General features: G+C 45.5%; 1 protein-coding gene across 10 annotated transcripts in view; it reads left to right on the top strand.

Annotated features, from left to right (window-relative positions):
• The window catches only part of TOX2 (TOX high mobility group box family member 2), a 135,072-nt gene that overhangs the window by 71,251 nt on the left and 36,099 nt on the right, over positions 1–27,722 (top strand). For all 10 annotated transcript variants that reach the window (XM_058685691.1, XM_058685689.1, XM_058685693.1 and 7 more), the window contains one exon: positions 14,610–14,855. In XM_058685691.1, the coding sequence (XP_058541674.1) occupies positions 14,610–14,855 (246 nt within the window). The remainder of the gene's footprint in view (positions 1–14,609; positions 14,856–27,722) is intronic.

Consider the following 27,722-nt stretch of genomic DNA (forward strand, 5'->3'; position numbering starts at 1 on the left):
TCAGAACCACCAGCAGGGGAGTGTTCTACTCCCTCCTTCACTCCCTTGACACAGCTTGGGAGTTCTGCCTGTAAATAAAGGCTTAAAACGATGTTACTCCCCCCTCCCATTCCTCCAGAATCCACGTGTAATTTTAACAATATGGCTTTTTCATTTCCATTTTGTTTATATATGGTATGAGCTTTTATTTATTTATTTATTTTTAAGAAGCATTTTGAGTCCGGGAAAATGATAGCCCAACAAGAAGGCATAATTGTACTGATTTTCAGAAGTGCAGCAATACTCCAGCTCCAATGTACTGCGAGACATGAATCAGAAAGATTCTATTACACATCTCTGGGACAGGCGACACAGGGGTATTATCCAAGATGATTAATTTGGCTTGGTCATTATGGACACAGACAAGCCTGACAAAATTGCGTTTCATTCCCCACTGAATTCATAAAATTGCTGTACACATAATAAGTTACAGCGCTGGGTGCCCTGCTCCTGTTGATGGGATTTCAGGTTTGGATAAGGTTTTCCTTGGATAAGGTTTCCTTGTTTTGAAAACAGAGCCAGGAAACACTGAATTGAATGACAGTCTTTTCACTGAGATGTTCTTACAGGGTGTGGATTTTACTTGTGAAAATAGTAGGGTGATAGGGTAGCTGTGTAATTTATCGTCCAAACCAGGACAATTTTATTTTTTTAGTTTTTATTTAAAATTAAAAAAAAAATTTTTTTTGAGAGACAGAGACAGAGAGAAAGTAGGGGAGAGGCAGAGAGAGAGAGAGAGAGGGAGACACAGAATCAGAAGCAGGCTCCAGGCTCGGAGCTGTCAGCACAGAGCCCGATGCGGGGCTCGAACCCACAGACCGCGAGATCATGACCTGAGCCGAAGTCGGACACTCAACCGACTGAGCCACCCAGGCGCCCCTTTTAAGTTTTATTTTAGATAGAGTGCGAGCAGGGGAGAGGAGCAGAGGAAGAGAAAGAGAGAATCTCCAGCAGGCTCCACATGCAGTGCAGAGCCCAGTGTCGGGCTCAATCCCACGACCCTGGGATCATGACCTGAGGCAAAATCAAGAGTCAGATGCTCAACCGACTGAGCCACCCAGGCGCCACCAAACCAGGATGATTTGGGGGTGAAAGAAGGCGCTATTGAAAGATTACCCTGAGACAAGAGGCATAAACAGGACTGACCCGGGCTAATCAGGATTAATGTGTGTGTTGGGAGGGGTGCAAATAATGGCAGAGCATGTGTTGGCTCCAGATAGGGCTGCCTGTCTTTATTTCCATAAATGCTACCCGTGCGACTTTGGATAAGTCATTTTGCCCTTTTGAACCTCAGTTTCTTCATCTGTAAAGTGGAAAAGATATTTAGCACTTGTGCTTACCACCTGATGTCTTTTCTCCCCCTCCTTGGGTATGGGGGAGGGGATCATGTTGATTTTCTGTTCACGTGTTTTCACATCTGTTTCCTTGTGCTGTTCTCTCAGCGGTTAGGTGGAGTTTCATAGATAAGGACACTCAGGAGTAGACAGTTTTGGATAAGTTGCCAGAGGTCCCTCAGCAAGTAAGTGACTGGAATTCCCCCAGGTCAGACTAACCCCAAAGCCAACATTCTGTCTGCAGATGAAAGAAAGAGAGAAAGAAAGAAAGGAAGAGAGAAAGAAAGAAAAGAAAGAGAAAGAAAGAAAAGAAAGGGAAGAGAGAGAGAGAGAGAGAGAGAGAGAGAGAGAGAAAGAAAAGAAAAGAAAAGAAAAGAAAAGAAAAGAAAAGAAAAGAAAAGAAAAGAGAAAGAAAGAAAGCCAACAACCCAGTACTCACTGATTATGTATTCCAAGAAACTTCAAGCATTTTGGGGGAAAAATATTTGAAATACATAAAAGCATTTGGAACCCCAAAGTCCTGTGTCAGTGCAAGGTATTGTTGCTGTCACTCAGGTTATTCAACAGGCTGGACTTGTACAAGAAGGCAGAGATCCATCCCTCACTCTTTCCTCCGGGCTCATGGCCTTGGGAACCTGCCGTGAGAATGAGGGTGGTCTGTTCCCTTTCCTACCATGCCTACTTCCTCTGCTGCTGCGGGAGACCCTGGGATCGGGCAGGGCGAGGTGGGGCTCAAGAAGTAGGGTCAGAACATCTTGCCGACTAGTGTCCTACCATCCATGCCTGCTGTTCTAGCCGATTTTCACACACTGGTTCTTTCCATGAGGCACACTGAGCTGGGGTTCACACTGCAGCTCATGACCTGCTCCGCGGCTGGTACACCTACTGCCGAGGCCCCCATATCGTGTCAGGCCGCTGTCTTGGGTGGGACCCTTTCAGAGGCCTTCAGCCCCTGCCTTCCTCAGCTTTCACTTGCTCTCCAGGACCACTCACACATCCTTGCCTTGCCTTGCCTTGCCAAACCACGCACCTGCAGATTGTTGTCTGTCTCTGTCTCTCTCAACCTGTCTCTCTCTTTTATTCTCTCAATCTCTGCCATTTCAGGCAGTGCCAGCTATCCTCCCATCTCCCCAAAACCTCCTGAGCCTCTCAACTCTGGGGACACAAGCTGGGTCCTCCTGAGAGCTCTTTCTTGCCAAGCTTCACCAGGGAGTGAGGTACCACCTCCTGTCTTGTGCTGTATCCTGAGTCCCAGCGAGCTGTGCCATTGGGGACCTTTCTTGCTCGGCTCGAAGGTGGGGCTCCCCTACTGCTATAGATTCCCCCTCAGTGAATCTTCCTCCTTTGTCTTATACAACATGGGGGTGGATGATGGAAGTGGAGTCCAAATTTCAGTCTGAGAACCTTCTGGAAGCATTACCTGGATAAAGTAGGAAACCATCACATTGTGAAAGGCATACTTCCCCAGAAAGATATCAGCAATCTGTAAATACTTAATGACATAGCTCTGAAACAGATGAAGCAGAAATGAAACAGAAATACAAGAAGAAATTGATCAAACCACAATCACAGCAGACATTTTTACCTCATAAACCAAGGATCAAGCAGAAAAAGAAAACTAGTGTGATTTAGACAATTTAAGTAACAGAATTAAGCTGGAGATAATAAACATTTATGAAAATTAGCTTTATACTACATTACAAAGGAATTATCATTGACTTTCAAAGGATCGGTATATTTTTCATTCCCTTTTGGGTATACTCTCTTTTCTTTTTTTGTCGGTGGTTTCCCCTTTTGTTAGCCTTTTAAAAACACCCATCTGTTCCTTAAATTTATCAAAATTTTTGTTTTATTCCTCTCTCTTCTGACTTTTGGTTTATTTTGTTTCCATGTCTAGCTTCTTGAGTTGAGTATTGAGTTGTTTGTTTGTTTGTTTGTTTGTTTGTTTGTTTGTTTTTCTTGCCTTCTGATAAGTTTACTTAGGTAAAAAGTTATAAATTTTTCATTGTTCACTTCTCACAGGTTTTGTCAGATAGTGTTCTCATTGTCTGTAATTTCGGTTTTGGTTTCCTCTTTAACCCAAAAGTTATTTAGAAGATTGCTCTTGGGGCACCTGGGTGGCTTAGTTTGCTGAGCGTCCGACTTCGGCTCCAGTCATGATCTCATGGTTTGTGAGTTTGGGCCCCGCATAGGGCTCTATGCTGACAGCTCAGAGCCTGGAGCCTGTTTCAGATTCTGTGTCTCCCTCTCTCTCTGCCCCTCCCCCACTTATGCTCACTCTCTCTCAAAAATAAAAAAAAAAGATTGCTCTTAAAGGGTCCAAGGATTTAAGAGCATCTGTCTCCCTCCAATTTTTTCTATTCCTTCTTTCTCTACCTTCTTTGTTTTTTGTTAAAAACTAGGTTAGTACATTTAGATAGTAGAGTGTGGTCTATATCATTTCTACCTTTTGAAAAATTTGAGATTATCTATGTAGCTAATACATTGTCATGTTTTTTAAGTGTTCTAGGGACGTTTGAAAAGAATATGTGTTCTTTAAATAGTGGAAGAAATCAAGAGGGTGAATCATCTTATTCAGCTCTTGTATCCTTACTGATTTATATCTGATTGATTTATCAATTTTTGAAGAGGAGTGTTAGTGTCTTGTTGTGTTTATGATTTTGTTGAATCTTCTTTGTACCTCTAACAGTCCTTTACATTTTATATTCCTGTGGTTTATCAGTCTACATAAAAGTTTATGTCTGTCATTTCTTCTTAGTAGAATGTATCATTTATCAACTTAAGTATTTCTCTTAGTTCCCTCAGTGCTTTTGCCCTGAATTGTACCTGATTTGTTACTAATTTTGCCACGTCTGCTTTTTACTTACCCGACATATCTGTTTATTTTTAACCTTCTGTGTCATTTTACTTTGGGCATGTCTATTATAAATGACATGTGCTGGATTCATTTATTTTAACCAAAATATTAATTTTGATCTTTTAGCAAACAGATTAAAATCATTCATATTTATTGTGATTAGTAATATTTAACCTTAGTACTGTCATTTTATGAAGGTTATTTATTATCATGTTTCATAGTTCATTCCTATTTTCTTTTTTTCTTTTCAGATTTTTGTTAGGTTGATCAGATTCCATTTTCGTTTCCTTTATTTTGGTTCCTCCAACGGTGTGGAGTTTCTGCTTTCCCTTAAAATTATAAACAAAAATAGCTAATCAGTGAATTCAGCAAAGTTTCAGGGTGCAAGACTAACACACAAAAATCAGTTATGTTTCTATATACAATGAAATGAGCAGTCCTAAAAGGAAACCAAGAAAACAACTCCATATATAATAGTGTTAAAAAGAAGAAAATATGTAGGAATAAATTTATCCAAGCAGGTAAAAGACTTAGAACACTGAAAACTACAAAACATTCATGAGAGAAATTAAAGAAGACCTAAAAAATGGGAAAGACATCCCATATTCATGGATGGGAAATCATAATTTTGGTAAGATTGCAATACCATGCAAGCAAGCTACAGATTGAGTATAATCTCTATCAAATTTCTACCAAGATTTTGGGGCAGAAATGTAACTGATGATCCTCAAATTCATATGAAACTCCAAAGGGCCCTGGGTAACCACAAAAATCTTGCAAAAGAAGAGAAAAGTTGAATAACACACATTTCCTAATTTCTACAAAGCCACAATAGTCAGAACAGTGTGGTACTGTTCCAAGGATAGACATACAGGTCAATAGAATAGAATCAAAATAGTCCAGGAATAAACCTCTACCTACATATAGGGCCAATTAATTTTTTGACAAAGATCCCAACACCCTTCGGTGGGGACAGAATAGTCTTTACCAAATAGTTCTGAGACAACTGAATGGCCATGTGCAAAATAATGCAGTTGGACTTTACCTCCTGCCATATGCAAAAGTTAAGTCAAAATGGACTCATTACCTTAGTCTCAGAGCTAAAGCCATAAACATCTTGGAAGAAAACATAGGGATAACCCTTCATAACATTGGATTTAGCTGTGGATTTTTAGGTATGACATCAAAAGTATGAGCAACAAAAGATGAATTGATGAAAAATTAGATGAATTGGACTTCATGACAATTACACACTTTGTGCATCCACAGACATTATGAGAAGGGTGAACAGACAGCCTACAGATTGGGAGAAAAACCTGTGCAAATCCTATATCTTATAAGAGTGTGTATCTAGAATACATAAAGAACTCTTATAATACAACAACACAAAGACAACCAAATTTTAAAATGTGCAAAAGATTTGAACAGACATTTCTTCAAAGAAGATATGCAAGTAGCCAGGAAACACATGAAAAGATGCTCAGCATCATTGGTCTTTAGGGAAATACATATCAAAACTATGAGAAGATACCATTTTATACCCCCTAGGATAGCTGTAAAAAAAAAATAGTGGAACATAAGTTGTTGGTGGTGAGGATGTGGAGAGATTGAAACTCCCAGATGTTGCTGGGTGAAAAATGGTTTGATGGTTTCTCATAGTTAGATGTAGAATTACCATAAACCCAGCAATTCCACTCCTTGCTATATACACAAAAGAACTGAAAAGAGGGACTCTAACAAATATATATACACAAAGAAGCACTAGTCACAACAGCCAAAAGATGGAAATAGCCCACATGTCCATCAGTGGATGAATGGAGAAACAAATTGTGGTATTTACATACAATGGAATATTATTGAGCCAGAAGATGGAATGAAGTGATAACACACTACAGTATGGATGAACCTCGAAAACATTGTGCTAAGTGAAAGGAACCAGACACAAAAGATCACATATATGGTTCCATTTATATAAAACTATCCAGAATAGGTAAATCCACTGAAAGAGAAAGCAGATTGGTGGTTACCAGGGGTTGGAGGGGCCAGGAAGAATAGAAACTGCTTAATGGCTATGAGGTTTCCCTTTGGGGTGATGAAAATGTTCTGGAACTAGATAGAAGGGATGGTTGCAGAACACTGGGAACATACTAAAAGCCATTGAGGTCTTAATTTTTAAATGGTTAACTTTATGTGACAGGAATTTCACCTCAATAAAGTTTAAAAATTGTAACAAATATATTTAAACAACTTTTCCTTACACTGTAAATAATTAATCAGTATCTGTAATTTGCTTCTTTAAGGAAAGAAGACACAGCTTATAGCTGAAATCCTCCAGATTTTTAGTTGGTGATCATTATTAACTTCTTAATCCTATGCTATCTCTTCTATTTTAGGAATCCTTATAAAATAGTCACATTAAATCCTGCAGTCACCTTAACAATAGCTATTTTGAATGAATATAAACTGTAGTGGTTTCTGAGCTCACTCCTTCTAAAATTCCTTTTTTGGGTTTACTTTTCATTCTCTAGGTTTGAGCTTTGACAGTATTTGCTTCAGAAAGGAACAATTTGAAAGAATACACACACACACACACACACACACACACACACACACACACACGCACACAGTATGTATATTTTACTCCCTATGGATGAATTTTTGATTTGTTTGTCATTTTGTTGTAGTAAGTGAAAGAGTATATTCTGATGATTTCATAGAACATAAGCTTATCACCACAACAGGCTTCTGGCCCATTGGCTATTCTTGGATTTGTTCTTCTCTAGCCCCTCCTCAAGGCCCAGAGACCTCCCCTTTGCCCCTGTTTACCCCGCCCCATCTCAAGGAGTCATTGCCTGTGATGTTTACTGAAGACTCTTCCTCCTAGAAACTACAGGGGAAGGCTTACCCTTTCCTGACCCAAAGGGAAAGCCACATACTGGAATCAGCCTAGCATTCTTCCCTTCCTGGAATTCCCTTCCTGGTGCATGAAGAGTCTGGGGCAGTCTGTCCTTATTCATGCCCCTTCTACCCGAGAAATATTGCTCTGCTCTGAATTCCCATTCCTTAGTTATTTGGAAAGAGAACCACAAATGGGGAAATTGGGGAACAAGGTGATTCTCGCAGCCTCATAACCCACCTCTGTGTGGTTGGTGAGCTCTAACTTCTTGCGTGTTTATAAACTTCACAACCTGGCCCTGCCATTTGCCTCAATGCTTCTTCTCCTCAACCACTCCCCACAAAGGACAATCAGTTATGGTTTTTCATGCACCACTTCTGGGGAAGGAGGAATGCTGGCCTGATTCAAACCACCTGTCCTTCCCCTGGGTCACAGCCAAGATAAGCCTTCCCCCACATGGAGAATCTTCATGGTCTGCCAGTCCATTCATTTTCTTACTATTCTTGCTTCTTGGCATTTGGTGAGAAGTTCATTTGTTCACTCATTCATTTACTTTTTGAGCACTCATTACTGTTGAAGAAACTGGGGATACAGCAATGACCAAAACAGATGAAAATCTCCTCCATCATGGAGCTGACATTCTAATGGGGTGAGACAGGTAATCAATAAAATGTGTAAGGTGTTAGAAATTGATAAACACACAAAAGTGATCAAAACAAACAGAAAACGGATCATGGCCATGGTTTGCGATTTTAAATCGAACAGTGAGGGTCGAACTCATTGAGAAGGGGATATTTCAGTAAACATGAGTGGCAAAGGAAGGAGCTGTGTGAGTATTTGTGAGAAGAGTGTTCCAGAGAGCAGTGCAAAGGCTCTGAGGCAGAATCATGCGTCGTGTGGCCAGAGTGGCATGAACCAGGAGAATGGTGGCGGATGTCAGGGAGGTGAGGGAGACAGAGGTGTGCGTGAGGGCATTAGACCATATGGCATGTGGTAGGAGGCCATTGTAAGGACCCTGTTCTTCCTCTGAGGGACAAGGGGACCACTGGAGGGTGGTGAGCAGAGGAGTGCTGCGATCTGACATTTTAACAGGATAATTCTGGCCCCCGAGGGAGAAAAGACCATAGCAAGGGTGGAGGCAGGGAAGCCCATCTCTTACTTAGGAGGAGTGAGAAATGAATCTTGAAGAAGCCTCTGATCCAGTGTGGGACAGTGCTGAATTCAGAGTCACAAGACCTGGGTTTGAATCCCATCCAGGACGTACCAGGGACACGACACCCCCACTTTCTGAGCTTCCCCTTCTTCACCTGGAGAGAATAGTCATGTGAGTTCTTTGCAGAACGGATGCGGGTTAAATGGAGAACGCGTGTGGAAAAGCTGGGGTCAATGGCTGGCACACGCTAGGTGCTCAGTAAGAAGCAGTAGCCAAGCGGGTTGGTATTCAGGTGTCACGCATTTAGGATTTGATTGCATCCGAGGGAGACATGTAGTGTTTGCATGTTTAGTTATTTTTAAGTGTGCTAATCGCCTTTTTAAATGAATTGTCATAATTGTGTTATTCCAATATTTGGATACAACATATGCTTATTTTTGCAAAAGGCTTCTGGCTGGTTGGGCTGGTTCCAGTGTGTTGAGGTTTTGGGTTTTAAAAAAAGGAATGGACTCGTGCAGTCATTCAAATCTCATTGGGCACATGCTCCGTACTAGCACCTGTTCTGGGAGCTGTGGGGGCAGGGAGCAGGCAGGAAGGCGGTGGTGGAGAGAGACATGAGCCATGGATAACTGAAGGGTTTCCAGTCTGCCGGGAGGGACCTAGGTGAGCTCTCAACCTGAAGCCTGGTACCCTCCCCATCTGATGTGCTCACTCACTACATTCTAACTGAGCACCTATTGTGTACCATGTGCTATGCTAGGTGCTGGTGACGAGACAGTCTGGCCCCTGTCTTCAGGGGGTCGGGGTGGGGTTGGGGGGGGTCACAAGTAAAAGGGAAGTAAAGAATAAAAGATAATTGGAGATGTGTGTGATACTGTGGGGAGCACAAGCAAGGGGCCGAAGAGGGGGAATGTGAAGAGGGGAGTCTTGTTGCGGGATGGGCAGGGGAGCAGGGGGAGGCTTCCTGGGACCCTGCTTTCTGGGATGATATGAGGCCCATGGCTGAGTCCCACCTAAAACCAGTCATCCCTCAGCCCATCAGGCCAAAGACAGACATCACCCCATGGTGTGCAAGCCTGGGGCATGCGGAGGAGGAGTGCAGACCATTCACAGTGAGGGTACCAAGTACATGAGCTGTGTGTTCTTGGAGTAGTTCCTTAACATCTCTAGAACTCTGAGCAAGGGCAACAATGGCAACAATTACAGCCGGCACTGAGAGGGCTGAGTCAGGACTTTTACACAGTTACTTTTTACACAACCCTGTAGCACCTGCTGTTATTACCTTCCTTTCACAGACGAGGAAACTGAGGCAGAGAGAGGTTAAGTAGTGTGCTTCAAGTCACATACCTAGAGTGTGGCAGAGCCAGGATTCAAACTCAGGCCCTCCTGAGCTTCACCACACACTGTATTCCTGTGCAGTGGGGACAAATATCACCTGTGTCCAGGGCAGTCACAAAGGTTGAGTGAGGTGTATGCTCATGGCGTCTGCCCTGGGGCCTGGCTCATACCTGTGCTCAACTAATTATTCTTGAGCTCTTACTTTGTGTCAGGTTCTGGGAAACAGGACCAACAAGGGCTGTCCTAGCAGAACTCACATTGAACTTGAACCAAATAATTATGTAAGCCGTTAGTTAACTGCAGGTTTGATGAGTGCTTCCAAAGAGAATGCAGAGCCACCTGGAGGCATGTAAGGGGCTGTGAGCCACTCTAGAGAGTATCAGGAAAACCATTTAAACCAACCTGTTGTGGAGAGGTGACTAGAAATTAGATGAAGGGACAGCGTGTGGTGGGCACAGCATTCCAGCAGAGGGAACAGCCTACGTGAGGCCCTGGAGGCAGGCAAGGTCACTGTGGCTACAGGGGTGGCGGGGAGCAGCCACGTGACGATGACAGAGCCATGTTTGGGACTGGGGGGGCTTTATCCTCAGGACAGTGGGGAGCCATCAAAAGCATTGTAAGCATGGGAGTGGCATGCTGGGGTGATCGTCTTTCTAGAGACCCCTCTGGCCACATGGAGGGGATGCACTGGCAGGGAAAGGAGTGGGCTGTGGGAGGCCAGGACAGAGGCTGCTGCATTTGTCCGGGTAAGAGACAGTGTGGCCTGGACCAGGGCAGTGGCGGTGGGAATGGAGAAAAACGGGTATGTTGAAAAGATAGTTTAGAGGAGTTTCACTAGATTTGAGGAATGACCAAGGGTAAGCCCCAAGTCTGTAGCTTTATTAACTGGATGGAGGACTGGATGAGGGAAACACAGGTGCAGGGTAGGGGAGGGCAACATGACTACAGCTTTGCACATGTTGACCCTGAGTGGCTTGTGAGACAAGAGGTGAAAATATTGGGTGAGGGGAGGTGTTTAGATGCTCAGATCTGGAGCTCAGATGGGTGCCAAGATTGGAGCTGGAAACATGGCAGAGGAGGCAGGTCCCAGTGGGCTGTGGAGTGAGTGGGAGATGAGGAAGAGGGGGCTACAGGTGAGGACAGCCCTTTTAAGAAGACAGGTATGGACCAGAAGGAGGTGGTAGCAGCTGGAGAGGGATGGGGGAGTATGCAAGACCAGAGAGAGATGGGCATGTTTTAGTGCTGATGACAGTGGTCCAGCAGAGGGGGAGGCCAAAAAGCCAGGAGCAAGAAGGGTTAATGGGATGCCCAAGGTCCTTGGACAGATGGGGAAGGATCATCGCCTATAGAAGCAAGGAGCTTGGCCTTAGGAAAGAGGGGTGGCTCTTCTGGCATCACAACAGGAAGCAAGTTGGTACCAAATGGGCAAGTTTGTGGTTCTGGCATCAGGATGCTGTTCCCTCCTAGTGTTGTAACCTGGGTGAAGCCTCTAGATCTTGATTATCTGATTTGTCAAATGGGGATAAATACAGGATTCTTTTAAGAATTGGAGAATTAATTGCATGTCAATTACATCTTAATAAAGCTGGAAAAACTGGGGAACCCGGGAGAACCTGGAAGACATCCATGTCAAGGTAGACTCACCTGGAGAATTAGGGAGACAACCCACACCAGGGTAGATATACCTGGGGAGTTTAGAGAGCTATCCAAGGTCATATTAGACACACATTTGTAATTAGGGAAACATAGGAGGTCATTATAGACATGCCTGGGGTATTATGAGCACATTCCAGGTTTTGTGTCACATGCCTAGGAGATTATGGAGCAAAGACAGAATTGGAGATGGCATGCATATAAAACACCCTGCATGATGGGTGGTCAAGGGTCAGGAGGGTTATTATTCTAGGTAAGAGACAGTAAGAAAGAGGGCTGGGTTGGGGTCCTGTGTAAGGAAATGTGCTTTTGATCTGCACCATTTAGAAGGAGGTGTTGCTTTGCCAAGTTTCTCAATAACAAGGCTGGATCAAAGCCTGTTTCTTGGTCCCCAAGCCCTCAATTTGGCCATGACTTGGCACTGCAACTAAGGATTATGTGCACCCAGATTCTTAGGATCTGTGTCACAGGAAAGGACACATTACCTTCCTTTGGAGACAGTATAAATTGGAGGAAGGGGAAGGTGACTGGAGTTAGGCTTCTTTCTAACTGTGTGACTTTGGGCAAGTAAACTCCCCTCTCTGTGTCTTTGTTTCTCTATCTATAAAATGAGCATATAATACCAGAAACCTCCTTCATTGGGTTGTTGTAAGAATTAACTCATTAAATGTTTGTAAAGTGCTTGCACCTGGCATATACTATATGCTCAATAAATGCTAGATACTTACATTTTTTTATTAAAAAAAAAAAAAAAGCTTGAGGAATTTGTTTACAAAAGATCTGAGACTTACCAGGACATGGTTTCCACCTATGTGTTGAGCTTCATCAAGAGGGACTGAGTATTCCTTGGGTCTCCTCCCCTGGCTATTCTGTTAACCTCAGGTACCAGCTGTGTGTCCCTTATTGAATTAGGTTCAATTCCACAGATATTGATCGAGTAGCTAATATTTTTAGCCACGGAGCTTGAGATGGATGAGATGAGTCCATCCTCCCCTCTCTTTATGCAAATGGAGAAACTGAATCCAGAGAGGGACAATGATCATGCAATAAAGAGATTGGAGTGTACATATAGAGCGGTGAGGCAGGGGTCCGTCCCCAAACCTATGCAAGCCTTTCCTGCCCCATATCCTGAGTCCTGGTCCAGATCTTGGAAGCAGTTTCATGTGATGGGAAGGAGCCAGATCTTGGGGGCAGAAGACTAGGTCTCGTTCCTGATGGTTGTGAATGTCCTTTGCCACAAGCACGATCACTTCTTCCCAGACTGCACGTTGTCCATCTGTGAAATAAGCCTGCAGCAGCCCTGCAGAGGGAGCCAGTGAGCAAGAGATGGCTTGGGCCCTGGGTCCAAGGATGGGTGTGAGTGTGGCAAGGCGCTTATCCTCTCGGAGCATGTTTCTGTAGATATGCAGGGCTCTTCCCCGGGCAGTTGTGGTGAGGTTCAAACATGGTGCCTGAGGAGAAAAGTTTTGACACCAAAGAGGTGTTTAGATACCATGTGCTCCTTGCTCTCGCCACACCTCTACTCAAATCCTACTCACCCTTAGCACTCAGTGGCCTCATCCAACAAGTATTTACTGGGAGCCTACTTACCAGGAAGCAGGTATTGTGTTGGGCTTCAACTACCCTAGTTATTCTAACATACATATTTAACTTATCAAAGAAAACAAGGATGTTGGAAAGATATTATTTCCCATGTTCTACTCTGGTATTGTGGGGTTCCCCCCCTTTACACATTATGTATTATGATTGTTCTAAGATTTACCATTCTATTCGCCGGTACCTCTGGTGTCTTTCTTCAGTTCTGAAATATTCCCAACCATTATCTCTTCAGTTATTCCTCTTCCCTTCTGTCACTCTTCCAGAATGCTGATTGAACAGGTGTCCTTTGGACACCCTCCCTTTGTCCTCAGTGTCCCCTAACTGCTCTTTCCTAGAAGTTTTCTCATATCCATCTTCCCGTCTGCACACATCCTTTCTCTGAGCCCTGATCTATTTCAGAATATAGAAAAGGGGAGTGATCCCCCAGGCTGACATCACCTCGGTACCAAAACCCAATAAGGGCAGAAGGAAAAGAGGGAAACTACAGGCCAGTCTCACTCATGAACTAGATGCAAAAATCCTGAACAAAATGTCAGCAATCAAGATCCAGCAATGCATAAAAACAGTAATACATCATGACCAAGTTTATTCCAGAAATGCAAGGTTGCTTGAACATTTTCTAATGTTAAACCAAGCGAAGTAATTTACCATATTAACTGTATTAAAGGAGAAAAGTGACTTGAGCCTTTCAGTAGATGCAGGGAGCAGGAGTCCAATAAAAACAACAACAACAACAACAGCAGCAGCAGCAGCAACAACAAAAACCCATGCACAGTTGAAAGAAAAATAAACACCTTGACAAACTAGGAATGCCCTCACTCTGTTACAGAATTCCTGTAAGAGCCTATGGCAAACATTGACCTTAGTGGTAAAACACTGAGCTATTTAAGATAAGGAAGAAAGCAAGGGTCCCCACTTTCACCATTTCTATTCAGCATCGTCCTGGAGCTTCCTTATCAGTGCAGTAAGGTGGAGAAAACAACAAACAAGGATTAGAGAGGAAGGTGTCCAGTATGGCTCCTAGCTTGTGCTCCTGGGGGATGTTTGTGCCATTTACCAAGATGCGAAAGACCAAGAGAGGACCCAATTGGACTGGGTGTTCAGGGCACACAAGGGAAAGGCATCCAACTGCTGTGGAAGACTACCAGGCAGGAAATCAGGATACTTCAGCTCCATCCCAACTCTTCAACTAACCTTGGATGGGCCACTTTCCTCTTGGTGTTTGTTTGTTGGTCTTTTTAAGATTTTAAGTAATCTCTTCACACCCAACATGGAGCTTGAACTTAACCCTGAGATCAAGAGGCGCATGCTCTTCCAACAGAGCCAGTACCTCTGGTGTCTTTCCTCTGGTGTCTTTCCCCTGCCACTTTCCTCTTGGACCTGAATTCTCCCATCTGTAAAATGGGTGGGTATAGGAAGATGGGATCAAAGTGGACTGCAGTGGCCAGATCTGAATGGAAAATGAAGAAGAGAGGGGAGGGAACAAGAGCTGGTCCCATTCTCCAGGAGGGCAGGTTTTTGTATACAGACCCTCTAGTGAGAGGGAGCACCCATTTAGAGATGGGTGGGAACCTGACCAAGTCATAGGGCCATTTTGACTGTCTGCCTTGCAGAGGGATCATCCCTTCTTTCCTTTGCCAAGAAGTTGTTACCATTGTTGCTGCTCTTATTGGTGCTATTAAACATGTTCTGCGGTTGTAAGACACTGACTCCTAACAATATGCCCCTTTGATGTTTTAGACCTACAACAGCCAGAGCGAGAGCAACGAAGACTATGAGATCCCCCCGATAACACCTCCCAACCTCCCTGAGCCATCCCTCCTGCACCTGGGGGACCACGAAGCTGGCTACCACTCGCTGTGCCACGGCCTCACGCCCAACGGACTCCTCCCTGCCTACTCCTACCAGGCCATGGACCTCCCAGCCATCATGGTGTCCAACATGCTGGCCCAGGACAGCCACCTGCTGTCGGGCCAGCTGCCCACAGTGAGTCCTTTTCCCCCACCATTGTTCCTGCTGGTTACAGTAGGGAAATGGGTTAAGAAAGCAGAATGCCAATGTTTTGTGTGCTTGTGTGCAAGGTGTGGGCTTGGATGTTTGCATGTGGGTCTAAAGAATATGAGGGCTGGGCATGGAGAATAATCTGTGTCTTCACACAGGTAGCTTCTGGAACTCTCTTTATAATATCTTGGTATTATTTGTTTTGTCATTATTTCTAATGGTATAATCTCATCTTTATTTTTATTTTATAATGGCCTTATTGGGATAGAATTCACACACCATACAACTCACCCTGTTAGAGTATACAACTCAGTAGGTGACACACAGGGTTGTATGAACATCAACACAGTCCATTTTGGATCATTTTCATCACCCTGAAAAGAAACCCTGTACTCCTTAGTCATCATTCTCAACACCCCCAGCCCTACAACCCCCAGCCCTAGGTAACCACTGATCTACTTTCTATTTCTAGATATCTGCCTATTCTGGACATTTTATATAAATAGAATCATAATAGTTTTAAAATAATTGTATTTTGGGGGCGCCTGGGTGGCTCGGTTAAGCGTCTGACTCCGGCTCAGGTCATGATCTCACAGTTTGTGGGTTCGAGCCCCGCATCCGCCTCTGTGCTGTCAGTTGAGAGCCTGGAGCCTGCTTCAGATTCTGTGTCTCCCTCTCTCTCTCTGCCCCTTTCCCGCTCACGCTCTGTCTCTCTCTGTCTCTCAAAAAACGAATAAATGTTAACAAAAATTTAAAAAAAAATTGTATTTTGTATCTTGTTTAAACTACCAGGGAGGAGGGGGGTTCCTGAGTTAAAGTTTTCAGGATAAGTAGAAATGCGGCAGGCAGACTAGGGCAGGAAAGTACTTTCCAGGTTGGGAGAACAGCATGTACAAAAGTAACAGGCGGGAGGGCTCGCGTCATGCTTGGAGACAGCATGTGGTTCATTTTCTTTATAGGGCTGGAGAGAAAGGACTTGGAGCAAGAGAAAAGGAGGAGGTGAAAGAGCTAGCAGGGCCTGGACCACAAGGGTCCTGAATCCCATGATAAGGAAATGTATGATTTCTTAGCATAATGGCGGATTTGAACAATCAAGATCTATAGAAAACTAGCACAGCATTGCTTGTATAATAGAAAAAGACCCTTAAGGGAATTGTAGTACTTCTCCTGAGTAACTATGATTCCTGTTTAGTTTCTGCTTTTTCCTTCACAGTTAATATTATATACTAGTCACAACTCTTAAGTTCATTTCTAAGTGACAGGGACCAATCTCAAACTAGCTTACGCAAAAAAGTCTGAAATATCCAGGGGCGGACACGGGGTTTCAGGCATGGCTGGATCCAGAAACCCCAGTAGTGTCATTAGGTCCCTATTCTATGCCCATTTACACGCAGCAGGCATGGTGGCTGCTGGTAACCAACATCTTCCCTGACATCTCTGGCAAGTGGCAGTCTGGGTCTTCTGGATGGAGGTGGGAGGGACCACGACAGAGCATGGCTGGACCAACCATTGTGTCCAGGAGGAACAATCTTTGATATTGTCAGCTTGGGTCACAAACTCACCAGTGGCAGAGGAGAAGGGACTTCATAGTTGATTTCCTATCAGAGGGGCGCCTGGGTGGCGCAGTCGGTTAAGCGTCCGACTTCAGCCAGGTCACGATCTCGCGGTCCGTGAGTTCGAGCCCCGCGTCAGGCTCTGGGCTGATGGCTCGGAGCCTGGAGCCTGTTTCCGATTCTGTGTCTCCCTCTCTCTGCCCCTCCCCCGTTCATGCTCTGTCTCTCTCTGTCCCAAAAATAAATAAATAAATTAAAAAAAAAAAAAAAAAGATTTCCTATCAGAATCACTTGGTATTGGGTGGATCACTTTCATCTCTGCAGGGGATACTCAGAGGCCACAGCCACGTGTTTGGCCCAATTCTAGCTGATGCCCGGGACCTTTGGGCATGCAGTGTGTATTCTAACAATCTTGACTGTGTTTTATTTATTCCTTACTCTTATTATCACCAAATCTTCTTGCTTAAAAAAAAAAAAAGCTGGTATCCTCTATGTATTGTTGTAAACTACATCACATTTTTTTCTTCTTTGAATCCAGGTGAGAAGTAAAAGGAGGGAGAGGCAGAGGGGAGAGGGAGGCAGCCAACTCAAGCTCCACATCTTGTAACGTTCAGGGTCTGACTCAAGTGATCAGTGGAAATGGATCCTCCATTTTTTGAGGAATGCTTTTCTTTGGGGCCCATCAATAATGCAGGTCCTTGGTTTCCTCTTCTCTAAGAGACCTCAGGATTCCAGAGCCATATGCTTTTAATTCCACTTTTTTAGAATGCTGTGCCTTAGCTGCCTGCACGGCTGATTGCTCACAAGGCATCACTACTCCAGACCATCTCTTTTGGGGTATTATGGTAACACAAGCAAGGGCAGGGCCCGCAGACGCCTCTGGCATGTGCCCTGGGAAGGGCTGTGAATGCAGGGGTGAGTATGGCTGTAGTCCTGGGCGGCAGTGCTGCGGGCCTCTGGTGTGGTGGACAGGGGAGACAGTGGGTTAGTGGCTAGCGTGTGGGCTCCAGAGTCTCACAGACCTGCCTTAGATCCTGGCTCCACCTCCCGAGCTTCATTCCTTTATCTTGGAATCATAACAGTACCCACCTCAAGACTGCAGTGAAGTGTATCTGAGATAATGTGTGCAGTCTTAGCAAATGCCTGGCAGAGAGCAAGCGATCAGGGAATATTTATTATTATTATTAGTAGTAGTAGTAATAACAATGAATTCCCACCGGAACCAAATGGCAATGTTTTCCGTGAACCTCCCTTACCTAAAGGAACAGATTGCAGATACTCTCAGGTACTTTTGTAGGGCCACCTGATTACAGTAGCTCTGATAATTACAAAGAATGCTGTCTGTTAATCAAAAATGATCTTCTGATCCTTCCTCCTAGGATATGTTTTGGTTGGGCTCGGTCCAAATAGGCACTTTGAGTCATTTTCCATATTTCTTTAAAACTAGCTCATGTTAAAGATGCTTCACAAATTCAGATAGCTTGAATTCTTTCATTAGTTTTCAAGGGTTTGCTGAGTTTTATATTCCCTTGTTATGTAATGAAAGATAAACTAAACTTTCTTATCCAGGGGAGGGCTACCGGAGCAAATGGGAAACCGGGTAAGCACAGGTCCATCTGTCGGGACTGTCTGGTGAAGAGAGACAAGGCGCCCTTAGAGACAAGTTTTTAAAATTTGTCTGAGCTGTAGGACGCAGGTGTGTGTCTGTGTGCATATGGACATGCACACTGAGGGTGGGGCTGGAATTTGCTTCGCCACCTGCTAGGTGTCAAGCCTGGTGCAGAGGGCTTTACAAACTGCTCACACACTGCTCCCAAGAACCGAGTGCCACATTACAATAAGGAAACGGAGGCTTGGAGCAGGCAGGTGATTGTATTGGTTTCCTGTGGCTGCTCTAACAAATTGTCACAAACATGATGGCTTAAAACAACCAGAAAGTGATTCTCTCAGAGCTCTGGAGGCTACAGGTTGAAATCAGTGTCACTGGGCCAACCTCAAGGTGTCTGGAGGGGTGAGTTTCCTCCGGAAGCTCTGGGGAAATTCCATCCCGTGCTGCTTCTTGCTTCTGAAGGTTGCTGGCCATCCTTGGCTTGTGGCCACAACACTCGAACCTCTGGCCTGTCTTCACATGGCCTTCTCTTATGTCAGTATAGTCTCCTCTGCCTTTCTCATAAGGACACTTGTGATAGCATTTAGGAATAATCTAGGATAATCCCTCCATCTCAAGAGCTCTACCTTAATCACACCTGCAGATTTTTTCCCAAATACACCTTCCAGGGATTAGGACCTGACATTTTTAGGGAGCTGTTTTCAGCCTGTGGTATGGTGATCGACCATGCAGCAGCCTTTATTGAGAGCCTGCTAAGCACCAGGCATTGTCTGAGCCCTGGGTCTACAAGACGCCCTTTATGCACACACATATATAATGTATGTAAATATATGTAAATAATATATGTAATATATATGTATATTACATATGTATATGTATATTACATATTACATGTGTATACATGTGTATATATGTATATATGTAATATATATGTATATATGTAATATATATGTATATATGTAATAATGTATGTAAATATATGTTTATATATGCAAATATATGTATAAACATATGTATAAACATATATGTAAATATATGTTTATTATTTATTTTGAGAGAGAGAGCATGAGTAGGGGAGGAGCAGAGAGAGAGAGAGAGAGAGAGAGAGAGAGAGAGAGAGAGAGAGAATCTCAAACAGGCTCCATGCTGGCAGCACAGAGCCCAACACAGGGCTCGAGCCCATGAACCGTGAGATCGTGACAGCAGAAACCAAGAGACAGATGCTCAAGCGACAGAGCCACCCAGCCGCCCCTACAAGATGCCCTTGAGGAACTCCTGGAGCAGGCAGAGAGACAGGTGAAGACTCTGTTTCTGCTATGTGTGCCCAGAAGAGGCACCTTTAGGAAGTGATGAGCTGACACATAGCAGCTTCTACAAACACTGTATGAATGAATGAATGAATGAATGAATGAATGTCACACAGTTGTTGAGAAACAAACCCAGAATTCCAGCCCAGCTCTGTCTGCTCCCATACACCTCTCAGTTTCACCAGGTGCCTGAGAGATGGAGCAGCTGGGCTGCAGGGCCGCAGGCGGCACAGGTGTTCCGATGGGCAGGAGGTCACAGATGCTATTTGGACAGGTTGAGATGCATCAAGGATGTTGTTCCTGGAGATGTGGTTGAGGCCAGAGCGTTTGACAGCCATCTCGTTTATGCCCAGCCCTTTTGGCTCTGGTCCAGAGGCCGCTGATTCCTTCTGGTCCCCCACCCTGGCCTGGTGGCCTCCTGATGTGCGTGGCCGCCGGCTTTTCCGCTTTTAAGGTATGGCTACTGGCAGGAATCCTGTGCAGTATTGGAATTGGGCCCCTTTTACAAAATTAAATATGCTTAAAGCTTCTCCCTCGACTTCAGCGTCTTAACTGATTAAACATTCATTTCCAAGACAAAAAGAGTCAATTTAGTATGAAAGATACATTTTGCTGGTTTAATTTAAAGCACTGCACCTCCATCTGACCCCTATTTTCATAACTCAATAATTTTATCCTGTGTTGATTGTCTCATTTTGAGAGAGATATTGTATGTATAAATCAGTTTCTAAAATAACCAAAGAAACTGGAAGAGTGGAATTTATTAAGCGGCCTCTGTTAAGTCTGAAATAATTTATTTTGGAGTCGTCCTTGGGAAACGTTCAAGCTTACGGTCCTGGCACACCCAGGAGAGGAATTCTCCTGGGAAGGGCCAATGCTGGATGCTGCCAGACAAGTCCCGGGGAACCTGCACCTTCTGTGAGACCAGAGAGAGTTGTGGGAGAGTCTTGAGTGGGTGGAGATGGGTGTGATGGAAAATGAGTTCTGGCAAAGTTGTCCCCGCCCCAGCCATGGGTTCTGGTGGTTTGGGAAATGTGGGGTTTCCCTAAGCCGAGCCCTGGGAGTCACTGGAACTGAGTGGTCCAGTCTTAGTCCTCAGCACAGGCGTGGCATACAAGTGTCATTCAAGCGTTCTCTTCCAGAGTTGACTGTTGTTTACTGTTTCTGGGGCCTTTGACAATTACTGTCTCTCCCAACCTCAGTTTTCCCATCTATTGAATGGGGATTGAGATTCCAGCTCTGGTGAACTCACCAACGGGAAAATGGGAATAATTGCTCTGTCCGCTAGGACACATTGAACAAGTATATGGGTTTGAGGTTGGATAGACCCTCCACTACCACCACCACACATGTCCCTGGCCCAGGAGCCTCAGATCTTACCAACTTGGATTAAAATCCTGGGTGCTAGACTGGTAGTTTTAGATACTTTGTGTTCTATGTCCCTGTCCCAAAGCATCTTGGTAGGACTGGTCCTTCTCCCACACAGAGTGGGCTAGGGGCCATGGTTCAGGGACCCCATGCCAAGTGAAAGGTCTTTCCAGACTAGTATCCTGGGGTAGGCTGCTGGGGAGGGAGCTGGGCATTCTTAGTTTCCACTTCTCCCCCTTGTTTAGAGGTGGTTCCCATGAGAGAGCCTGCAGCTCTGGGTTAGGGCCTGGGGACTGGGGCAAAGTCTGTATTGACTCTGGGAGGTCCTTGATATATGTCCTAACACCTACACCCTTCTCTTCCTGTTCTCTGCTCTTCCCCTCCAATCTCCTCTCTCTCTCTCCTCCCTTCCCTGCCTTATTCCTCCTCCCCCAGGAGATTTGGTCTACCTCTATTTGATTCTCACAAGTTGAGATGCAGGGGATTCCCCTCCTCAGTCTGAGAAAAAAGGACCAAAGACACCGCCCCCCACCCTTGTCTGGATTACTGAGCCACAGTGGGCAGTAAAGACCACCAATCAGACTATTCATTTTGTTGCCCTTAATGCATTTAATTTATTTTTTTGTTTGTTTTGGTTGATGATTGTATCAGTTTTTGCTGTGTAACAAGCTTGAAGCAAACAATGAACTTTTACTATTTCTTGTGATTCTGTGGGTCGATAGGTCTTTTATCTGGATTAGCTTGTCTGATTCCTGGGGCTAGGGTACAGCTTGGCTGGGACGGCCTGGTCTAGGGCGGCCTTGTTCACATCCTGGCGGTTGGCCTGATACTGGCTGGGGCCAGTGGTCTCTCATCCCATAGTGGCCGGGCCTGTTTACATGGCAATGGCCACAGGGTTCCCAACAACATCAAGGAAGGACAGGCCCCAAGTGCAACTACATTTCTTTTTTTTTTCTTTTTTAATGTTTATTTATTTTTGAGAGAGAGAGACATACAGAGTGCGAGTAGGGGAGGGGCAGAGAGAGAGGGAGACACGGAATCCAAAGCAGGCTCCAGGCTCTGAGCTGTCAGCACAGAACCCGATGCAGGGCTCGAACTCACGTAGCTCAAGATCATGACCTGAGCCAAAGTCGGACTCTTAACCAACTGAGCCACCCAGGTGCCCTGAATCACTTTTCAAACCTCTGCTTGCATCACGTTTGCTGATGTCCCACTGGCCACAGCAAGGCATATGGCCATGCCTAGATTCCAGGAGTGAAGAAATCGGCCCCTCTTCTTGAAGGGAGAAATATCAGTGTCACACTGCAGAAAGGTGTGGATGCAGGAAGGGCAGGAATTTGTGGCTGTTTTTGAAATCTGTCGTGATAGTGTTTTGTTTGGCTTATGTGCTTTTGTTTTCTTGACGTTTAGTATCACCTACTAGTTAGGAGCATGGGCTCTGGAGTTAAGTTGACCCAAGTTCAAAGCCCAGCTTCACTATTTGTTACCTTTTACCCTGAAACTCAGACCAAGAGGTTAATCCTCTATGAGGCTCAGTTTCCTCATCTGTAAAATGGAGGGAATGTTACTTGCCTTGTAGGAACTTGTGAAGATTTAATGATCAGATGTAGGAAAAGTGCTCAGCTCAGTGCCTGGCACACATTGGGCATTCATAATAAATGTGAGCTACTCTATTAATTTTGCTGGTGGAGTTTGGGTGGCTTCAGCCTCGTCTCTGTCCAGCCTGAACTGTTAGGGGGTCGGCTTTGTTGGGGCAGTAAGTAGTCAGGCTGGCTCACCTGCAGGGGCCCGGGCCCAGGGTTGGGTGTTGGGAAAGGCAGGTCAGAAGCTCAGGTGGAGTGGGTAGGGAGAGGGCCCCAGCTCAAGAGTGGGCTGGAGGAAAGCATGTTACCTCCACTGGGACCTCAGTTGGGGCTCAGAGCTTAAAAGCAACTGCAAATTGACAGTCCCACTACCTGCCAAGAAGGCAGGGCCCCTAGCCTGAATGGCTCAGTCAGCTGGGTGTCTAACTCTTGATTTTGGCTCAGGTCATGATCCCAGGGTCATGGGATCAAAGCCCTGCGACCAGCTCCATACTGAGCATGGAGCCTGCTTTGGATTCTCTCTCTCCCTCTTCCCCTCTCCCTCACTCACACTCTATCTCTAAAAGAAATAAAAATAAAGACAGAAAAAAGAAGGCGAGGACCCTAAACCCAACTTTTCTGGGATGCTTGACGGGGAGCAGGATCCATCTCAGTAAAAACAAGGGGCTCACGGGGATACCCCAGCTTGGGTTTTTCCTGGGTGCCATGTTTTTGTCTAACTCCCCTCGGGGGGGTGGGAATGGGGGTGCTGGTCTCTGAAATGGACCTCTGAGGATCCATAAGTGGGGGTAACCAGACGCCCAGAGGTTTCTTTATATTCAGCAGAGTGTGGATGAGACTCCCGCCCCCTGTTTTTCAGAGGCAGTAAGCAAAAGAAATATGTCTTTTTACATTTTATAAAACTCAGAAAAATGGCTTTAAACAGCTTTTGCTCTCCTGCTATAATTATTTATTTTCAAACACTCCTGCAGGGGACTGCTCCGTTTTCTTATCCTGCACTCCTTTTTCTCATAAATGAACCATCACTTCAATAAATCATTATGAAAACAGAGACTAACACCAGCTCTGAAAGGTTGAAAGATTTATGTAACACATTTATGTTTCCCATTTTCTCATTCTGGTACTCGGCTGCAAAAGCTAAGCTAATAAAAGCTGCTATTAATATTTCTTGTTGCCTAGCAACCCCAGAGCGGGAGTAATAGCTTCAGCTAGAAAAATAGATGACCGATAAGGAAAAATTCAATTCTTTTATTATCTCAGGGGGAAATGGCCTTTTACTGGAACATTATGATGTACGAGTGTGAAGTTGAACACAAAAGATTTTTTTGTGTGTTTGTTTTTCTATTTTTAATGAACATTATTTTACCTCCACTAACTCTTTTAGGGCACTTTTGTTTTCCTTTTGCGCTCTCCCCCCGCCCACCCCATCCCTCATGCTTAATTTAGCAGCTATAGTAGTTAAGAACCTGTCAGCGTTTTTTAGTTTAAAAATGGTTTTTGCAAAGGTTTATAACTCGGTCATAAAAATTCACTCCCTGTGAAAACTCAGGCCAGTGATAAGCCAACACACAGGCTAGTTCTCTGCGAGCAGACTCCCGTTGGTTGAGAGATAAGACTTGTGGTTTTCACTAAAAGAAAGGTCGGAAAAGAACAGAATGTGTTCTTTTCTGTGTCCCAGTTTCCTTTGGAACCTGGGGGTGCTGTCTCTTCTGAGAACTGTTTGCTCTAAAGTTTGAGATGTGTTCAAAGGGGAAAAAGTGGGGGCTTAAGCGTTTATTGAATACCTGCTGTGTACAGATTGGTCCCATTGCTTCCTCCCAGCAACCCGTTATTACCCCTATTTTTCAGCTGCAGAAACTGAGACGTAGAGAGGCCAAGCAACTAGCCCAAGGTAGCATGATGCCACGATGTCTCACATGTCCATTCATTAGCATTGGGTTTCTCAACCTAGCACCAATGACACCTGGGGCAGGAAGGCTCTCTGTGGTGGGGGCTGCCCTGTGCCTTGTAGGATGTCCAGCAGTGTCCCTGGCCTCCACCCACTATTCCTGGCCTCTGGGAGCTCTCTGTCAGTCAAAATCACAATAAAAAATGCCTCCAGTGGGTGCCAAATGTCCCCCGGGGCATAAAATCAACCCTTGTTGAGGACCACTGCATGCTGTTTCTTCTGTTTGGAAGGCTCTTCCCCCCTGTCAACCTGCTCAACTCCTTTTCCTGTGTTAGGACCCAGCTCAGAAGTCATCTTCTCTCTGAGGCTGTCTGGACCCTCTGGGCTGGGAGTAGGGCGAGGAGAGTGGGGCATTTGCCTCCATCTAAAAATTTAAGAGAGGGCCAAAAAACTCAGTGATCAAGATAAACAGTATCTTACTGCAGTATTTTTTTTAATCAAAATTACCACAAAAAACTATGATGAGCAGTATATGAAAAGTTTGAATAAAGGTGAGATCAGTCTGAGTTCATGGATACAGGCAGCTGTCTGTGCTACCAGCCTGGGACAGCCTGAAGGCTGGGTCTGTGCTTAGGCCTTCCTCTGGCACCGGCATCTGGCAAAGGGCCTACCTTAGCGGATAACCCTCAACACCTGTTAATTGACTGAATGAATGGGAGAAGAGAGATGGCTTGTTCAAGGTCATGGAGTGAGAAGAAAGGGGGAGCGAGAACTTGAACCTGCGCCTCTGGCTCCAAACTCAGTGCTCTCTGCACCCTTCTGGCTGTGTACAGGTGAATGGGGGTTGCCTGCAGAGCTGTTGGTACCTAAGCCACGGAGGACTCAAAGATGCCCTGGGGGGCTCATAACGTGGAGGAGGGGCCAGGTAACAGCAGCCATGATTTTAGGTTGGTGTCCACCTGGCTCTCTCTACAGCTCTCACTTTAGGCTTACAACCCGCTTCCCAGGCAGCAGCTGGCAGCTTTCTGAGGCAGAGCATCTCCGAGAACAGAACCCTGGTGGCCAGCCCCTCAGAACACTGTTGTCCACGTTCACTGTGGTCACAGATTCCTTATCTTGGCCTTTGGAGAGGGAGGACCACATCTTGTTGGACCCCATATCCTCTTGGCAAACTTTTCCTAAACGAGTGGCTGAATTACCTCTAACTGTAGTCTGCTAACATTTATTTAGCACTTATATGTGCCTGGCACCCACTTAAGCCCTTTATATTTGTTATCTTATTTGGTCCTTCACCCCAAGAAGGAGGTATTCTTATTGTTGCTCCTTTACAGATGAAAAAGCAGAAGCTTAGAGAGACAAATCACTTGGCCACACAACTATCAATGGTGGCCCCAAGATTTGAACCCTGGCAGGCTGACTCCTGGGTATTGTAGTATCTAACCTGAATACCCTTCGGATGAGTGAGTGAATGAAGAATGAGCAAGGGAGTGAGCCAGTCAGGACTGAGACCCACTTCATCTATTCGACTCTGAGTCAGGCCATTCATGTTCATAAGTAAGCACAGCATGAAGTATGAAATGCTAGCTTGGAACAAGGAACACATGAATCCCGAGGAGTTCAGAGGAGAGTAGTAGCAGAGAAGGCTTCCTGGAAGAGGTGGCCTTGGAGGAGGGCCTCAAGGGCTGGAGAAAAGCAGCAGAAGCCTGAGAAAAGGAAATTTCACACCTGTCCAAACTTCCTTGTTCAGACCCAGTCACCACCGTTTCTGCTGGGATTCGCAAAACAGTTTGTGATGTCTTATGATTGCCCAGGTAGCCTCTGGTGCCCACCCTCTCCACCCCCTGCCGGGCTCCTAATTGGAGCCATGATCCTCTGGCCGCAAACAGTGCAAGGGCCAGACATTTAACTTCCATTCTGGGCAAGATGCCAAGCTTGGCAGACTACCTCTCCCCCTGAGACCTGCTCCAAGTCATGAGGGAGAGTTCAGGGAAAGTCCCAGCAGCATCCGTCAGCCGCAGCTGCGGCATTACCCGGCATAATGGCCCTTTCCTCCGAGTGCATATTCAGTACCATGTTTGGGAAAATGAGCTTTTAATGTACCGTCGGCATTGCTCAGAAGCCATCTCCGGCTCCGCAGAGTGTCTGGAGCACATAAAACTTGAGATCTATTGGAGTCATTTTCCCCCTGCTCCGGCTGGATAATAAAAAGTCAGTCTCCGCTCTTTCTCTCGTCTTGTGGCTTTGTCCATTTAGAACTCAGAGTCTTTAGAAAAGGCAGCAAGACAAATAAAACTCATCTAAATATTAAGGCTCCAGAGGAGAGTGTCGGTGCACTATTGAAGCCGAGGGGCCAAGAGCACCTCGAGGAGTGTCCGTGGGAGATTTCCGCTCACCAGTGGGGATGGGCTGTGGCCGCGGCTGTGGTGCTGCCTCCTGGTGTCCAAGCAATAGTGCATCATGGGAGCCTGGAGTCCCAAGGTCCCTGTTCTGCCCTGCTGGGTGGTCTGGGGGCATTATTCTCCCTCTCTGAGCCTCAAGCATGGTGGAGCTGATGCTATTTACCCACCAGGGTGGTGGTTAGGGTCAAATGTGCTAATAAAATACTTCTGGTGCTTAGCTCTATGTGTGGGTTGCAGCAGTGTCTCATATGGGTTTGTGGACTGACTGACTGAATGAATGAATGAACAGCAAATGCTGCCTGTGGAAACGGTGTCACAAACTGTAGGGCGTTGCCTACATCATAGGTGGCGAGCAAGCCAGATGGGGTCCCAACAGCTTATTCCGTCTCACAGTAAAATCCACCTTGTCTCATCTAACCTTGGCGGGAGATGGAATTATCCTCATTTTACAGATGTGTACCTGAGACTCTGAAGGCAAGTGGCTTGTCTGAAGACACACAGCCAGGAAGTGGAGGAGGCATGATGGGAACCTTGTTCTCTTGACCCCAAGTAACTTGTGCCCTCAACATTGTACAGAAGCATTCCTGACCCCAGCCCCCAGCCCCCGCCCTGCACCTCTGAACTGGGGGCAGGACCCTCACCCCTGTCAGTCCAGCCAGTGAGGGGCGGTCAGAGCTGTCACCTGAGACAGAGCTAGTAGGAGGGACAAAAATGGCCCCCGGGGCTCTTTCTCCAAACTCTTGGTAGCAAGGTCAAAGGAAAGGAACTTTGGGGTGAGTAGTTGGGGCCTGTCATTGGGCTGAGCCTGTTACATGGAGCCATGGGCCTGGGATGCTGGAGCCTTGAGGAGTCTCTCCCGAATAAGCCATTGTGAGTTTTCCCTGTCACCCCAGAAACTGATGAGAGACCTGGGGTGAGGAAACCCGGGTTCCCGTCCTACCTCTGCCACCACTAATGGATTACGTAAGGCCAGCCACTTTCCTCCCGGCCTCACATTCTTCATATGTTGAGTGGGCAAACCCCACATTGCCACAGGGAGTCGAGGAGAGAGGATGTAGGTATAGAGAGCATCTCTGAAATGTGTCCTGCATGGGCCCTGCAAGGGGTTGTTGTCACTGGAGTTGCAGGTCAGAGCCACAGGTCAA

The sequence above is a fragment of the Neofelis nebulosa genome, chromosome 9, assembly GCF_028018385.1.
Source record: "Neofelis nebulosa isolate mNeoNeb1 chromosome 9, mNeoNeb1.pri, whole genome shotgun sequence".
NCBI classification, from domain to species: Eukaryota; Metazoa; Chordata; class Mammalia; order Carnivora; family Felidae; genus Neofelis; species Neofelis nebulosa.